This window comes from Peromyscus leucopus, chromosome 7 (assembly GCF_004664715.2).
Source record: "Peromyscus leucopus breed LL Stock chromosome 7, UCI_PerLeu_2.1, whole genome shotgun sequence".
NCBI lineage: Eukaryota > Metazoa > Chordata > Mammalia > Rodentia > Cricetidae > Peromyscus > Peromyscus leucopus.
In genome coordinates, this window is record NC_051069.1 from 98893702 (window position 1) to 98911768 (window position 18067).

General features: G+C 42.8%; 1 protein-coding gene across 4 annotated transcripts in view; it reads left to right on the forward strand.

The window, feature by feature from the left end:
• Setd2 (SET domain containing 2, histone lysine methyltransferase) overlaps positions 1-17450 on the forward strand; it is a 106635-nt gene extending 89185 nt beyond the window's left edge. For all 4 annotated transcript variants that reach the window (XR_005092045.1, XM_028886868.2, XM_028886867.2 and 1 more), the window contains 4 exons: positions 2313-2424; positions 13808-13888; positions 16253-16354; positions 16640-17450. Coding sequence is in view for 3 of the 4 variants with exons in the window: in XM_028886868.2 (XP_028742701.1) it covers positions 2313-2424; positions 13808-13888; positions 16253-16354; positions 16640-16801 (457 nt within the window). In the remaining variant the exon portion in view is untranslated. The remainder of the gene's footprint in view (positions 1-2312; positions 2425-13807; positions 13889-16252; positions 16355-16639) is intronic.
• The last annotated feature ends 617 nt before the right edge of the window (positions 17451-18067 follow it).

Here is an 18067-nt window from a genome sequence, read left to right on the forward strand (position 1 = left end):
CCATCTATCCAGCGCCCCCCACCCGACCCCCACCCGTGTGCATGTGCGTGCATGTGTGTCTGTGTGTGTGACAGTGACAGTCTTCTGTTGTTTTTGTAGCTGCACTGTATAGGCTAGGCTGACTTACTAGCTTCCTTCTGGTTCTCCTATCTCCACCTCCCGTCTTGCCGTAAGAGTGTTGAGATTACAGGGCACACTCTTGAACCTAGGTCTTTCATGTGCATCCCAAGAAGTGAATTCAGTCATTAGGCTTGTTTGGCAAGTGATTTTACCCACCAAGCTATTCCTACAGCTCCAGCTTTAACCTTTTAAATACTGCCTTCTGTGATAGCTGACTTTAGACTCTTCCTTCCTTCCTTCCTTCCTTCCTTCCTTCCTTCCTTCCTTCCTTCCTTCCTTCCTTCCTTCCTTCCTTCCTCTCTCTCTCTCTCTCTCTCTCTCTCTCTCTTTCTTAAATTTCTTAAATTTTATGTGCATTATGTGAGGGTGTCAGATCCCCTGGAACCTGAGTTATAGACAGTTGTGAGCTGCCATGTGGATGCTGGGAATTGAACTCAGGACCTCTGGAAGAGCAGTGCTCTTAACCTCAGAGCCATCTCTCCAGCACTGACTTCAGACTCTTGACTATGAATATCTTTACTTGAGTTTTTATCCTACAAATCTAACTTAAAAAAATCAGGCTAAGTGTGGTGGTGCGTGCCTTTTATCCTAGCATTTGGGAAGGAAGTAGGAGCAGGTTGTCTGCATATAGAGTTCCGAGCCAGCCAGGGCTAGCTATATAGTGAGCCTCTGTCATTTAAATAAAATACAAAAATTAAAAAAAAAAAAAAAAAAAAGTGTGTGTGTGGGGGATCGGGCTGTTGAGATGACCTGCAGATAAAGGCACTTGCCACCAAGTCTGATAACCTGAGTTTGATCTCCAGGACCCATATATGGTAAAAAGGACACGAAGACTCCCAAAATTGCTCTCCATCTTCACATATGCACCATGACATGAGTATCCCTCCTCCTCTCCTCATGAATAAATGTAATTTTTAAGAATTGGGATTGAAGAGAAGGCTCAGTGTTTAAGTTCACTGGCTACTTTTTTAGGGTTCAATTCCTAGCATTCACATGGTGGCTCACAACTGTCTATAACGTTTTTTAGTTCCAGCGGACCCAACATCCTTTTCTGGCTTCTGAAGGTACCAGGCACGAATGTGGTTCACAGACATACATGCAAGCAAAGTAACCATGTACATAAAATAATAAAAGCAACTGAGAGGCCGAGGAAATGGCTCCACAGTTAAGAACACTTGCTTTTCTTCTGGAGTACTAGAGTTCAATTCCCAGCACCCACATCAGGTTATAACCACTTGTAACTCCCAACTCTAGGGGATTCAACTTCTTTTGTCTGCTGTGGGTATACACACACACACAACACACACACACACACACACACACAACACACACACACCATTTAAAATAAAATAATTTTTTAAAATAATCTAGTTGATTGTGGTGGCATGTCCCTGTAATCCCAACATTCAGGAGGGAGGTAGAGGCAGAAAGATGGGGGGGGGGGTTAAGGCTGTCCTTAATTCCATCCTGGGTTATATATTTGCCTTTTTATTTTCAAAACAACTATAAACATTCAATGAGTTAATATGGCTGAGCCCTTTTTGTTACCAGTTGAAGACATTTTTATCAAAGAACACAATTTTTTTTTTTTTTTTTTTGGTTTTTTCGAGACAGGGTTTCTCTGTGTAGCTTTGCGCCTTTCCTGGAACTCACTTGGTAGCCCAGGCTGGCCTCGAACTCACAGAGATCCGCCTGGCTCTGCCTCCCGAGTGCTGGGATTAAAGGAGCGCACCACCACTGCCCGGCCATACAATTTTACAAGTTTTCTAGGCTTTCAATCATTAAATAAGGTGTAGAACTACAAGCATGGTCAAGGATTGTAAGAGATATATATGATTTATTTTGCTCCAAATACAGAGTAGTTATAGTAGTTACTAATCTTGACTGCTCCACACTTTTTAGTCCCAGGATATATCTAGTACATTGAGCCCGTTGAAAAGCAGATGTTTGGTTTTCTTGCTGTTGGCAGTATCTAGCCAGCATTATCCCATAATTGCCTTTAAAAGTATAATGGGATTAATGTTAGGAATCTATTTCTAGGCTAGAGCCATTGCTCATAAGAAGCTATCAGAAGTATGTCTCAGTCTCACAGTTCTGGCTTATTTTCTGCCCTATTGCATATTATATTTTTAAACTCTATGCCAGGGTTGTCTGTTTTCTACCCACGACAGCTTTGCTGTTCTTACTTCTAGGCAGACTCAGTGGGACCCTCCCACTTGGGAAAGCCCAGGAGATGATGCCAGCCTAGAGCATGAAGCTGAGATGGACCTGGGAACCCCAACATACGATGAAAACCCCATGAAGGTGAGTGTAGCTTCTATATGTGTCCTGGTCATTTGAGCATCTGTGTCCTTTCATTTCAGTAAGGTCAGTAGCCATATAGTTTGGGAATTTTTTTTCTCTTTCTTTGGAAAATATGTGGAAGTTCTTTTGTCAAAGGAAGAGATTGAAATCAAAGAGAAAGACTATTTTTAGACATTCAAGGAGTCAGATGTACTCTAGCATATTAGCTACTTATTTGCTTAAGAAATATATTTAGGGGCTGGAGAGATGGCTCAGTGGTTAAGAGCACCAACTGCTCTTCCAGAGGTCCTGAGTTCAATTCCCAGCAAACACATGGTGGCTCACAACCATCTGTAATGAGATCTGGCGCCCTCCTCTGTATACATAATAAATAAATGAATCTTTTAAAAAAAGAGAGAGAGAGGGAAAGAGAGAGAAAACCGAATTCCTACTTTCAAAAAAAAAGAAAGAAATATATTTAGAAGGTTTTGAATATATGAATAGACCAGTTAATGAAAATGTTTTGTAGCCCTAGTGTAGATGGAAGTTGCCCAGTTCTGCCTGGTCCCGCAGCTGCCGTTATTATAATAATCACTCAGAGGCTTGATATTAATTACAAACTGTTGGGTCTATGGCTCAGGCTTCTTGCTAGCTAGCTCTTTCATCTTAAATTTATGTATTGCCACATGGCCATGACGTTACTGGTCTCCTGGCATGTTGCTCCTTGGGTGGCAGACTAGTGTCTGCCCTGACTCCACCCTCTTCCTTGTATCTCTCTTGGATTTCCTGCCTCGCTCTTATCCTGCCTTATCATAGGCTGAAACAGCTTCTTTATTAACCAATAGTAGCAACACATATTCACAGAAAGACCATCATCCCACAGCACTCCCCCTTTTCTGTCTAATCAAAAAGGAAGGTTTTCATTTTAACAGTAAAATTACATATAACAAAACAGTTATCAAACAAGAATTACAGTTACTATATCTAGTCTATTTGTATTTTGCAAAACTTAAAAAAGTTCAATCACACTAATAATAACAGAAGACTAAAGGAGAAAACTAGAGGCCCCATGATAATTATATTCCATACTCCTTTATAACTTTTTTAATATATTAATTCTTCTTCTCTTGATATTGGGTTGAATAGATGGTTTCTTTTTATTTGTGCTTTGGCTATTTATTTTTGAGGCATGTTCTCTCTAGCCCGAGCTATCCTTCAATCTTGCTATCCTAGTGTCAGGATCACAAGCATGTGCCAACACATTCTGCTTGATTTGACTCTTTAAATTGAATAATTTAATGGACATTGCACTTTAGTGTCCTCTTATTTTGAGATTAGTTAGACCTGGAATGAATTTAAACTGGTTATGTTAAAACCCACCAAAGGGGTCATAGAGATGGCATAGTAGATAAAGGACTTGCTGCAAGACCCTGATGGCCTGAGTTCAAATCCTCCAGCACAATGGGCGATAGAAACAGGAGAATTGCCTGGAAGTTTTTGGGCCAGCTAGGCTAGAGTACATAGCATACTGGCAAGGACTAACGAGACTCTGCCTCAGGAAAATAAATGGCCTCCAAAAAGAAAAAAAAAAGAAACCTCACAAAACCATGGCATTTGTGGTGCCTGTATTCACACATACACATACACATACACACACATCATACACACAGGCAGATAGTGAATGAATCTCACCCAAGGAGACGGGTGGTGATTCATACTGTCATCATTAATGAGGGTTGCAGATTTGAGGCCAGCCTTAGCTATACAGCAAGAGCCTGTCTAAAGGGAAACAACAAAAACAAGAGCCAACAGCACCAAGTCAGGGGGCTCAGAAGATTAAGGAGCTTACCTCCAAGGTAGATGATCTCTTTGATCCCTGGAACCCATGTTGGAAGGGGAGAACCAACTTTCAGAAGTTGTCTTTTGACTTCCATGTGCATGCTGTGGCATGTCTCTCCCCCCCAAACAAGCAGCAACAAGAGAGGCACCTCATTTGATTCTCAAGAGTAGAAGACTTCCTTTCTTGTTCCACTTACTATGGAAATGCTAGAAAAAAATATTTTACTCTTCATCTTTCCTCTGACAAAACAGTTACTGAGATTAGAGATGGTATAAATATAGAACAAGTACCTACTAGTTGAATTATCCTTTATCCTTATTTATTAATGAGATTAAATTATCTCCAAGGATGACTTTTATGTGTTCGACAGGCATCTTACATTGTGACCTGGCTGTCCTGAAACATCTTTTGTAGACAGGCTGTCCTGAAACCTTGAGTGATCCCGAGCTCTGCCTCCCATGTGCTAGGTTTATGGGCATATGCTGCTAGGCCAGAATAAACTTTATTTTTGACTACTTACGTATTTCCATATGAATCAAAGCTTGGGAGGGCCTCAGTGTTTTAAGAATACAAAGGGATCCTGAGATCTGAAACTTTGAGAACCACTGTTTTAAGATTTATAATACCCATATTATCTCACAACAGGTTGTCATCTTATGCTAGACCACATTTCTGTGGTTACTTACAGCATAACTTTATCTCTGAATCTAAGAATGTATATTTCACTTGCTTCTGTCCATTATGTTTTTCAATCATTTTCTCATCTGTTAATGAACACCAAAATATGTTACTACATTTCACTTTAAAGTCTGTTAATGGTGGTCTGTTAATGGTGGTATAAAACTGGGGTTAGGATTCAGATTGGGGCTGTGGGGGCTGTGGGTTTCCTCATTAGTGGTGCAGCTGTTTAAGCATGTGCTCCCATGCCCACAAAATACAAAGACTGATAAAATGTTAAAGAAAACTTGAAGCTTTTATTTAGCCAGGTCCTGTTTTTAACTACTATTTAGCATTTCCAGTACTTTATTCTTTGATATAGAATTTTGTTTCCACCTGGAATTGCTTCCTTTTATTCTGAAATTTTTCCTTGAGTATTTCTAGTATTTCAGATCTACTGGTGATGAAGTTTGTGAGCTTGTTTTATCTGGGGAGGAAAAAAGTAAAGAAATTACTATATCCCTTTAAAAAATACTGAGTAACTTTAGTTCAATTTGGTATAGCAAAATTGAGCAGAAAGTAGATCAAACAGAGAAGGCAAGGAGACCCTGGTGTTCTCGTGTTCCTCTGCCATGTATCCATAGCCTCTCCCTTCATTGACATCTCACCCCAGGGAGCTGTGCATTTAGGGTTTCTGTGTCTTTTCATGGTTGGTGTTTGTTTCACTTTGGTATTAAGTAATGCTCCAGTGTCTGATGACACCACTGCTTACCGGTTACCTGCTGAAGTACATCTTTCTTGACTTCTAGGTTTTGTAATTTTCAATAAAGCTACTGAAAACACCTGTTTGGGGGTTTTAGCTTGGGCATGGTTTTTAGTTTCTTTGGATAAATACCAATGAGCATAAGTGCTGAATTACATGGTAGGAATATGTTTAACTTTGTAGGAAACTTTGAGAATGTTATTTGAAGGGCATTGTCACTGAATATAGAATTCTCTTCTCTTCATATGGAAGTTTTGCCTGCCTGTATGTCTATGTACCACAGGGCCAAAAGGTGTCAGATCTCTCTGGTACTGGAGTCACAGATGGTTGTGAGCCACCATATGGGTGCTGGAACTCAAACCCAGGTCTTCTGCAAGAGTAGCCAGTGCTCTTATTGATACTTTTTCTTTTTCCTACTTTTTTAGCTCTCCCCTCTTCTTTCTTTTCTTTTTTGGTTTTTTGTTTGTTTGTTTTTGTTTTTTTGAGACAGGCTCTTTCTACATAGCCTTGGTTGTCCTGATACTTGCTATGTAGACCAGGCTGGCCTTGAACTCACAGAGATCCACCTGCCTTCCGAATGCTGGCATTAAAGGCATGTGTCACTACCTCCGGCCTACTTTTCAGCTCTTAAAATTATTCTATTTTGTTCTGGTTTTGTTCAGACTGGGTCTTGCTATGTAACCCAAGCTGATGTTGAACTTGCTGTAGTCCTGATACCTTGTCTTCTGAACAGTGTATGTCACTACACCCGACTTATAACTGTTCTGATAAGAAAGATGTAGTCTTTCTTCCCTTTTATGTATTGTTTCTTTTCTAATTGATTTTCAACAGTTTTGCTTTTTGTTTGTTTGGGTTTTTTTGTTTGTTTGAGTTTTTTTGGGTTTTTTTTTTGCTTATATACTTCACTTTTCTTTGTTTTTAACTTTCTTGTGGTTATTCTTCTCAACCAAGATTGATAGTTTTCATCAAAGCTGCAAGTATCTTAGCCATTATTTTTTCTAATCTATCTTTTGTACCATGGCCTGTTTTCCCTGCAACTCTCCATTGTATAAATGTTGCTAGAGCGCTGGATTTCTCACAGGTCACGGAATCTCTCACTTTCTTTTTTTCAGTTCTTTTCTCCTTACACTCCAGGTTGTATAGTTACTGTTGTCTTCTCTTTAGAGACTACTGATGCTGCTATTTATAATAAGCTAAATTCATCCAGTGGTTTTTAAATTTTCAAGTATGCTTCAGTTATAAAAGTTTCTTTCTGTGGAAATGCAACCTTTTTTTGTCTTTCTAATGTAAAAATCCAGACCCACACCTTCTGGGTTGGTTAACCCTTTGGTTTATGCGTCATAGATGAGAAAGCAAGTGCTCTTTGACCTTTCAGTCGTTCTTTCCCTAAAGCCTAAAGCAGCAGTCTGGGTGTCAGTCAGGCTTTGATTGCCTTTAAGGCCCTAATGCAGAGATGCCCTGCTCTGGCTTGTGTAGCTGGAATCTGCTTGAATGCACCCTTCTTAGCATTTTACAGTTGCATTCATCTACTCAACACATCTGTGGACTGGAGGACCCTTCTGAGAAAAGCCTCCATTCCTTAGGTCCCATTTTACTCCCTTGGTGTCTTTAGTTAGAATGTAAGCCTTTCAGGGCCGTGCATTTTGTCAATCACAAGCCCTGTGTGACACATAGATGGAGAGAAAACCAAAACTGGGTGTTCGTCACCTGAAAGTTAAGATGATGCTGTAGTAGAACTTCATGCCAAGTGCTTTGAGGCATTCACAGACCATCTTTTAAGAACATCAGTTCATCACTGGAAAAGTGATTTGACAAGTTTTACAAAATTGAAAGTTAAAAATATCTGGTATAGTAGGAATTTGGATACGTACAAGATACTGAGCAAGACAGAAACATGAAGAGTAGAACTAGGGGTGTGGGTTACTGGTAGAGTTGCTCACTTAGTACACGTCATGCCCTTGGTTCTGTCCTGAGCATGGTCCCAAAATGTCAAACAAACAAAAAAAATTCTACACCCTGGAAAAGTGTGTCAGGAATAAATTGTCTAAGGTCTACCAGTGTGATTAACGTGCAATAGGTATTCGGAAGCTAGGAAATATTATTGATGCAGAGGAATCAAATAGTCAAGTATGCGACTCTCTAGTGAAACAGGCTTATTTGATCCAGTGACAGAGCAGAGTACAGAGTGTTATCATTGTTCTGACAAAGTAAGGAACTGAGAATAGGAAAGATGAAAAGACATTTGACAAGTATTATTGAAGTTCAGCAAACCAGGCTGGATATGGCAGTATACACCTTTAATTCCAGTACTGAGGAGGCAGAGACAGGCCAAGCTTTATGAGTTCAAGGCCACCCTGGTCTACACATCAAGTTCCAGACCAACCATGGCTATGTGATAAGACCTTGTCTCAAAAACCAAAACAACAAAAAAGACTTAGCAAACCAAATAGAGAAGGAAGAAGCATCAGTTTAAGCATCAGAAATGGAGGAAGAAAGAGCAAGAGGAAATAGGAAATTATTTGTGGAATTTGAACGTTTGAGCTTCCTGCAGGATTCAGAATAGGAATGCAGTTGAATTCATGTTGAAACATCAATAAATTGGTTCTTGTTGGGAAAAACCATTAGTATGTGTATATGTGTTTCATAACCCAGATGGGGGCTTGAGTTCATCTGGTTTAGTTGACAGATTGCTATTGCAATAATCTTACTGTGTGGCTCTGGTCCTCACATCGTGAATGTATGATACAGCACACTAGGGGAAGGTGTGCAGTGGGCAGAGGACGCTTTGAAAGTGCTGGGTGGAAGTAAACGCTTTGGATGACTAGACTAAGCATCTATGAGAGCCTTCCTTCTCTGTTTCCCTCCAGTGTTGTTCCCTACTCTTGATCATCTTGTACTCTCTTCCATCATCCATCACGTGGTGAGTGTTAAGTCCAGTCTTCCCTTGAGAACCTCAGACCTGAACCGTGTTGACTGCTTGCACAAGTGAGCTGGCAGTTGACTTGCTCCTGCCTCCTGGATCACATTCCTCCCAGCGTTCCATAGGTGTCCCTACGCCACAAAAAAAGAATTTGCAGAGGGTAGGATCTGCAGCGAAGAGGTTTTTCAGTTGTTGATCCTGTTTTTTGTTTTGTTTTTATAGTTGAAGCAATTTGTAAAATGGTTTCATACAATATCACTTAACAGCAATGAAAAAGGAACCCAGAAATCACAATTTTGAAAGATTGTCAGAAACAAGCAAGCCAGTGTCTGTAGAGGAGATGGTTTAAGTTACTCAGCATGGCCAGTTAGCAGCTGGGGCAGAGTTTCAGGCCTGCCTTGCACTTGTAGGTGAAATATATGGGTAGTAGCCCACTAGTTCCTAGTAATATCTTTGAAGATATTTCTTTAGAACTAAAGTTTTTAGTTCCATGGATTTTGTAAATTCTGTTTTCCTTTGAAAACACCATTGGTAGAACTTGGTTCTTTAGGGTCCTTTCCTCCCATTCCTCCTTCCCCCCTTTTCTCCCTCCTCCCATTACTCCCTCTTCCCATTTCCTCCCCTTGGTTTTTGTTGTTTGTTGTTGTTGTTACAAATTAAGAGGGAACTGCAGCCTTTATCTAGAAGCACCCAGTGAAGTGTTGCTTTTGTGTTTCTAAGAGTAGAAGCAACTCCAGGACAGTGTGGTGAGTTTCTGTGTCTCCAGGGACCTTCTTTCTTAACTTCATACTTAATGTGCAGCCACACTTGTGGATTGGAAAGCTTAGGTTGACTGAACTGAATGTATGTTTCTGACACCCCAACTTCTACTTCTAGATTCCACAGCCCCCAAACATACAGTTCCTCATGGAATCATCTTTTACATTTCACAGTCTAAAGAGGATTTAATTAAATTCAGGAGGGAAAATATAGTAGCTGAGTAATATTTCACTGTCTCCTTTTCAGAGCTCATCTCCATAACTTAAGCCCTCTTCCCTCTTTCAAAGGCAGAGGGGTTTTTTTTGACCTGATTGCGTCTGTATGCCTAATAAAGAATGGAGTTGGCTTTTGTTGTATCATTTGTGTTCTTTGTGAGTGCCAGAGCCACACAGTAAGTTTAATGACCATCTGCCACTGAATACGGATGAACTCAAAGCCCCAGTAGCATGAAGGTGCTGAGATTTCTCTTGTCATTTCCAAACAAGATTATCCGGGAAGTCAAATGTGCTATAAACAAAGGCTAACAAGATCAGCTTCTAAAGCAGTGAGCTCTGACTTTCTTCCAAGCCCTTCTGCCTGCTCATTTTCTGTGTATTCGTCTGACTGTTGCTTCCATAGGCTCCCACCAAAATTTTCCATTGACTGAAACATCCTATGACCCAAGTTAAAGAAAAAGCAAACTGATAGTTTGCTGAGGACCTGGGAAGACTTGGCTTTTTTATGTGTGAGTTGTCACCCCCCTCCAGTGGTTTCCTCAGATTTCAGTGAGGCTTTTCTCTACAGGTACATTCTCTAGCATACCAGAAGTTGAGGGCCAGTTGATCCAGTCTGATGTCTTTTCTGGTGTTAACGAATTGTTCATAGGCAATAGGAGCCTATTGTTAGAAATGCTAAAATATCAAGTGGAACTCTTGGGGAGTTGAGGGATCCCAAAACTTTTCATGTCACTAGCAAGTGCTGTCTTTGGCTCCAGTTTGCTCCTTTGCCTGGTATTGGGCTTGAGTACATGTTAGTGCCTGAATGAGTCCCATGCCACACAGACTCAATCAATCTCATGCTGTGCGGGCGGTGGTGGCACACATCTCAGCACTCAGGAGATATAGAGGCAAGTGGATCTCTGTGGGTTTGAGGACGGCTAGGGCTGCACAGAGAAAACCTTGTCTCAAATACAAGAAAACCCTAAGAAAATTTCACTTCTCCCAAGAATTCTTATTTTTGTGTCATGATTTATTATACTGTACAAGTCTATCATCCTTCATTTGAATGAACACTTCTTTCTCAGTCCCAGCTGCTCAAAGCTGCATCAAAAGCCCTCCTTGACTGAGTTCAGTACACTGAGCTGCAATGACTGTTTCTAAAAGCTCCCTCAGTCTTGCCAAGTCAGGATTGAATTAGAATGTTGCTAAATATGCATTGGATTTTTTTAGCTTTCTTTCTTTTTTTTAATTTATTTTATGTGTACGGGTGTTTTGTCTGCATGTATGTCTGTATACCACTTGTGTGCCTAGTGCCCGTGCAGGCCAGAAGAGGGCCTTGAACTGGAGTTACAAATGTTTGGGAGCTGCTGTGTGGGTACTGGGAATTATTAAACTGGGGTCTTCTGGAAGAGCAGTCAGTGCTCTTAACTACTGAGCCATCGTCCTGGCCCCTCTTTTCTTTTCCTTTCCTTTCCTTTTTTTTAAAATATAGACGGAGTCTTACATGGACACCTTGAACTGCTGATTTTCTTGCCTCTGTCTCCCAAGTGCTGGGGTCACAGGCGTGCATCACCATGCCAAGTTTATACAGTGCTGGGCATCAAACCCAGGACTTCCTTCATGCTAGGCAAGCACTCTACCAACTGAGCTACAAACCTAGTCCCAGATTTATTTAGCTTTCTGAAAATACATTCTTTTTGGATGATTCTCAACCTTCCTAATGCTGTGACCCTTTAACACTTCCTCATGTTGTAGTGACCCCCCAACCATAAAATTATTTTCATTGCTAATTCATAACTGTAATTTGGTACTGTTAGGAATCATAATGTACATACCTGTGTTTTTCAGTGATCTTAGGCAACCCCCGTGAAAGGGCCATTTGACCCCTCCCTCACAGGTTGAGAATCGCTGATTTAAAGGGAAGCAGCACCCTCACCAGCTCTGCTTCTTCCACTAGAAGAGAATATTTGAGGGATGTGTTTTCTCCTTGCCTTATTTAAATATAATTTGTTTTGTCTTAAAAGATGGTCTCACTCTGTTCTCTAAGCTGTACTAAAACTTACTGCATACCGAGGCTGACCTAAAGTTGGAGCTATCCCCCTGCTTCAGCTTCTCAGCTAGGATTACAGGTGTGAACCACCATGCTCAGATATCCAGATTATTTTGGATCTCTGGATATCTGTATTCTTACTGTGGGATGTACACTCATGGGGAGCGGGGGAGGCGAAATTTAATCAGTTTCAAAGCAAGCCATATATGCGCTCTTACAATCTCAGTGCTCAGGAGCCTGAAGCAGAAGGAATTGCAAGTTTTTGACCCTGTTTTTTAAAAAAAAAAAAAAAAAAATCAAAATATTTAGAGTTTCTTTCAGGTTTTGTTTCACTCTTTCCCTAAAAACAGAAAGGGTATCTATTCCATCCTCCAGCTCCCACTTCTACCCCAACAGCCATAGGAAAAATGTAGAGAAACAGTAAATATGTAAAGCTTTCTGTTTTTTTTTTTTTTGTTTTTGAGACAGGGTTTCTCCATGTAATCCTGGCTATCCTGGAACTCGCTTTGGAGACCAGGCTGGCCTCGAACTCACAGAGATCCACCTGCCTTTGCCTCCTGAGTGCTGGGACTAAAGGTGTGCGCCACCACACCTGGCCATGTACAGCCTTTCTAACAAGGCTTTGGGCAGCTCAAAAGCTACCTTTCTCCAAAGCAAGTAGAGGGACTTGTACAACTTCTTCAGCAGCAGAGTCTTTGTGCTGTTTGTGGAAATTGAGGAAACAGAGCTAGAGCATGGGTAGAGGATCAAAGATTGCATTCTTCTAAGCCCCTAGTAGAAACATGATCAGGGCTGGAGAGAAGGCTCAGCAGTCAAGAATACATACTTTTCCTTTGAGAGCCTAAGTTCAGTTTCCAGCAGCATGAGAGGTGACCACCTGTAACTCCAGCTCCGAGGGAGTTGGTGCCTCTGGGCACCCACACTTGTGTGTACATATCTACACAGAGACACACATGAATAAACATAATTAAAGATAAGACTAGGGGCTAGGGGGAAAAAGGCAGGTGGTGGCGGCGGGCGGCGGCGGGCGGCGGCGGCACATGCCTTTAATCCCAGTACTTAGGAGGCAGAGGCAGGCAGATCTCTGTGGGTTTGAGGCCAGCCTGGGCTACAGAGCAAGTTCCAGGACAGACTCCAAAGCTACACAGAGAAACCCTGTCTTGAAAAACACCCTAAAAGGGGGGTATGTGTGCTAGAAAGGTGACTGAGTGGTTAAGATTACTTGGCAGAGCGCTCACATATAACTCCAGCTCCAGGGGACCCCAGGCATGCATGTGGTACCCATATACATACACTCATACACAAATAAATAAATCCTTTTTAAAATTAAACTTGTTGCACCAGCTGATATTCGTAGAGCATGAAAGTTTGTATTCCAAGTGTAATGTTGATAATTATTTTTCCATTGGAAGGGCCTTCTAGCTGTGTGGGCATGGCTTGTATGCCGAGCTGATGGTTCATCATCTCTTGGTGTTGCTTGGGAAGGGGGAATTTGGTAGCCTCTCCTCTGAGAATGCTAGAAAGGTGTATTTCTGGATTTATCATCATCTTGCCATTTTGGGAAAAAAAATATTAGTGGTCTTGGCATCTACTCACCTGTTCACCAACGTGACTGACACTCATCCCATGTTCACCAGAGTTATAACTCCTTGGAGTGTTTGTTTGTTTGGGGCTTTTTTGAGACAGAGTCTCATGGAGCTTAGGTTGGCCTCAAATTTGCTAAATAAGTTTGTGTTTAAAGGCTGGCTTTAAACTCCTAATCCTCCTGCCTCCACTTCTCCAGGTACTGTGATTACAGGTGTGCTCTCTAATTCTTTACACTCCTGAACTAGATGCACCAAGCTTCAAGGAGTTTCTCTCAAGTGTTGAGACTGCCCTATGTAGTCTAGGCAGCCCCACTTAGGGAGGAAAAGTGATAATAAGTACAAAGAATCGTCAGAGCAGAGCACTAAACTTTGTTCTGAAATGCTAACATGTCAGAGCCTAGGAAGGTTCAGTCATTTGAATCCAGATACTGCACATCCTCCACAGAGAGATACCTGCCCGTGAGACAGCTCAGTGTGCAGCTGCTGCAGGAAAAAGGCAGCTAGGACTTTAGAGGGCGGAGTCAGGGGCTGAACTTGAAACTTGAGTTCTTTAGTCAGGTGAGAGTTCCGGAACAGGCATGACCAAACTGGCATCTCATGTTGTGTTTCTATATTGTGTTTCTCTTTTCTAGACATCAAAAAAGCCCAAGACTGCAGAAGCAGACACCTCCAGTGAGCTAGCAAAGAAAAGCAAAGAAGTATTCAGAAAAGAGGTAAGGTTTGGAAGATGAGGACTGCATCGGCCTTGGACTTGACTTGAGCCCGTTGTGTCTTGCCTAAGTATGTACGTCTGTCTTGCCTGAAGATGGCTTAGCTTGTTTCTCTTGCCCCAAAGTGCTGCTTTCCTGTAAGAACCCATCACTGTCTCGCACTGTGTGAGAGGAGTCCATCTGCCAACATGTTTGCTGTCTCACCGTGGGCCTTGTGTGGCGTCTCAGACAGTGGAAAGCCATAGATGGTATCAGGCTTCCTATAGTCTCAGGTCCTTCCTTCCTTCCTTCCTTCCTTCCTTCCTTCCTTCCTTCCTTCCTTCCTTCCTTCCTTCCTGCCTGCCTGCCTGCCTTCCTTCCTTCCTTCCTTCCTTCCTTCCTTCCTTCTTCCTTCCTTCCTTCCTTCCTTCCTTCCTGCCTGCCTGCCTTCCTTCCTTCCTTCCTTCCTTCCTTCCTTCCTTCCTTCTGTGATTTGACTGTGTAGTTGTTATGTGATGACACATTGGTATGTCCCTTTACAACAAGGTAAACACTTTGGTATCTGTTACAACAGCCCTTGAGATAAACAAAATTGAGACTGTTGTTTTTATATATGTAGAGAAGCTTTCAATATTAGAACTCTTAAGCTGAACCTCTGGATTCTCTGATCAAATTGTAGTTCTCTTTCTTTCTGTTGGCTGACAGTGTGTGCTCACCCTGTTTGTCTCCACTGCATGTTTATGTATTTGTTTGGAAAAGGGGGCTCTGATGTGTATGGAGGTCAGAGACAGCATGTGGGAGTTGGTTCTCTCCTTTCACCGTATGGATCCTGGGAATCAAATCAGACCATCAAGTTTGGTGATAATGTGCCTTGATCCAGTAAGCCATCTCACCAGCCCCTAGATCCTAAACTCCAGACTTGGTTCATTGAAGGGGTTTCTAGTGTGTTAAGATGAACAGAACTGTAAAGAATGGCAGCTGTGTGAAGGGTGTGTGTGAAGAGGGTTAGAGGCCAATACTTAGAATATGAAGACAGCCTCTTGAATCTAGGGTAGAAACTGCTCCAGTGGATCAGAAGGAAGGTCGAGGAGGCATGAGAATGAACAAAAGCAAGAGTGTCACCTCTTTCAAGATGTCCTAAGTAGCCAGGCGGTGGTGGCGCACGCCTTTAATCCCAGCACTCGGGAGGCAGAGGCAGGTGGATCTTTGTGAGTTCAAGGCCAGCCTGAGCCTACAGAGTGAGTTCCAGGACAGGCGCCAAGCTACACAGAGAAACCCTGTCTCAGAAAAAAAAAAAAAAAAGTCCCAAGTAGTCCTCTCTCCTGAGCACTGGCCATGTGAGGGTGTTGGACATAGGCTGGATAGTATTGTGTCCTTTCATGTAGTGGCTCTGTGTCTGTGGGTTTAGGAAACCACTGATTCCAACCTGAGAATAATCAAAGCCTTGACTAAGTGAAGAGTGGGTTGAAAGGGGGAAAATATGGACGCCAGTTGTGGCAGCTAAACCAAAAAACTTGTATAGGCATAACGGTTCCTCACTGTCCATGTATGGTGTTGGTGTTTCAGCTCAACCAATCCGATGTGTGCTCTGCCTTTAAACCTGGAATGGTTTAAAGGTCACAGTTTTGAAGTAGCTGTCAGTAGTCCCTTTTCTTCCCTTCCCGGGACCCTATGCCATAAGGACTTGCAGAAGTCCTGATCCTGAGGCCTCTTTTAAGAGCTACTGGGTAGGATAAACCTTACAGAAACAGCCCAGAAGACGACATTGGAGATGGTGGATTGAAGAGCCCTGCCCAGCATCATCCTTCATCCATGTTTCCATATGCTTTTGGTGGTTGTGGTTCATAAATAAGCATGTAATACTTACAGGCTTGAAGTAACCTTTACAGGCAAAATGCCTACCTGCAATCCTGGGGTAGAGGAGTACTCTGTTACTCTACCCTGCCTTGCCTCCAGGATCCAGAGAACCTAGCCACTAACTCTTCATAGGAGGCCACAGTACTAGACAAGCACTCTACCAAATGAGCTGTGGCCCAGGCACAAGCAGCTCTGTTTGTGGTGGAGAGGCCCTTGCAGCCTAATTACCTCCTGTAGACCCCAAACTTAACACAGTGACCTTGGCAACGTTTGAATTTTAGTGTGAAACCAGAGGCTACTCCCAGAATGCCTGCAGCCTCTCGAAGTGAGGTTTGGTTGGTCTGGCTAAGGAGGCTCTTGTCAGGGATGGGCCAGGACCACTTTCTTGCATCTTACTGGCTTCCTAGCATTCTGCTGGCTAGATGAGCACCTGAGGGAGGAAACGGGGACTAGCAGGGAAGCTTTCTGCTGCCTTTTCTAGTGATCCCATCAGCACAGTTGAGCAGCATGTCTCCTACCTTCTGTCTGCAGATGTCTCAGTTCATTGTCCAGTGCCTGAATCCTTACCGGAAACCTGACTGCAAGGTGGGCAGAATCACCACGACTGAGGATTTCAAACACCTTGCTCGAAAGGTACTCCCCTGCTCCCGGTCTGTCATGTGCCTTCTAAGATCCTCTCCTTCAAAAAGTGTGGTTTTATGTGCCAGATGCCAAGGCTTGGGGCCCAGGACTGTGAGGCAAGGTTCAGAGGTGGCAAGTAGGCACCTAAGAGACTTTGAAAGCTGGGTTTCTCCTCTGTCCCTGTAGCAGCTTGCCCCAACCCCTCCCCCATGATTTCCTTCCAAGCCTGTCCTCCTCCCTGTCAGTCGTTTTCCATTCTGATGGTATCTGTGGTCTCTCCTCCTGTGCCTCGGACAGCTGACTCATGGAGTTATGAATAAGGAGCTGAAGTACTGTAAGAACCCCGAGGACCTGGAGTGCAATGAGAATGTGAAACACAAAACCAAGGAGTACATTAAGAAGTACATGCAGAAGTTTGGGGCAGTTTACAAACCTAAGGAGGACACTGAATTAGAGTGACGCGCGGGGCCAGAGTGAGAAGTGTGATCAGAAAGGATGGATCCTGTGGCTTCTGCCCCACCCATGGCCAGGCCTGCACTACCGGTGTGATGACCCATCATCCTGAGCAGTTCAAACCTTGGAGGAGTCAACTGTAAGGCACGAAAATGAGCTCTGTCTACAAGCGACCCCTAGTTGTGAGCTGCTGGGATGTAACAGTTAAGGCCATCGGAGGCAGTAGCCTAGGGAAGACCGTGGCCACACCCAACCCCGTTCTCAAACCTGGGTCTCCCCCTTGGCGGTGCTGTCAGCGCACAGACCCATGCGCACCCTCCCCCAAGACCCTTACCCTGATGATCTGTATTATATTTTAATGTATATGTGAATATATTGAAAAGAATTTGTTTGTTTTTCCTGGTTTTTGTTCAGTTTTTGTTTGCCGTTAGCCTCTATGTGCTAGAATCATGGGAAGACTTTGTAAGGACAGTATAAATTCTCCTGCAAGGTTTAATTTGTTATCATGTAAATATTCCAAAGCAGGCTGCCTTGTGGTTTTGGCCAGCCTTGTGCTATGTTGATAAGATTGATTTACTGCTTAAGATCACTTTACTTTATCCAATTTTTACTGAACTTTTTATGTAAAAAATAAAATCAATTAAAGAACTTGCAATGTGTGTTCCCTAAAACTTAATCCAAGTGTGTTTGTTGTGTTGATGTTGCTGGAGAGAAAAAGGATGCAGTGGCCACTGGTGTGTGGAGTCCAAGGTGAATCATTGCTGCTGCCTTTTAGTACTAGCCTTGCCCTACAGGTCCCACTGTGTGTCAGGCAGACATGTGCACGAGACTGGTAAGTTTAGACCTCAGATCTTGAGGCTGAGCTCAGTTGAGGCAGTTTACAGTCTGGAGCAGAGGAAACATGACCTGAGACCTCATTGCCACTGGGCTGTTTGGTTTTGGTTAGTGGGCCAGTCGATAGGAAAGCCAAATGCCTTTTCTTTGATATCTCCTGGCCAGAGAGTGTTTGTTATTGGGTCTTTCTGCCTTCAGACTATATTTCTCTGTTGTTGGTTTTCGCTCTTTTTTTGGGGGGTTGGGGATCCACCACCCAGCTCTCAAGTAAGTCACACACGGAGGCTTATTCTTAGGAATGCCCAGGCTTAGCTTGGCTTAGTTTCTTGCCAGCTTTCCTTTACTTCAATTACCCGTCTACCTCTTGCCTCTGGGCTTTTCCCGTTCTCTTACTTCTGTAATTCTTACTCCGTTGCTGGTTGTGTAGCTGGGTAGCTG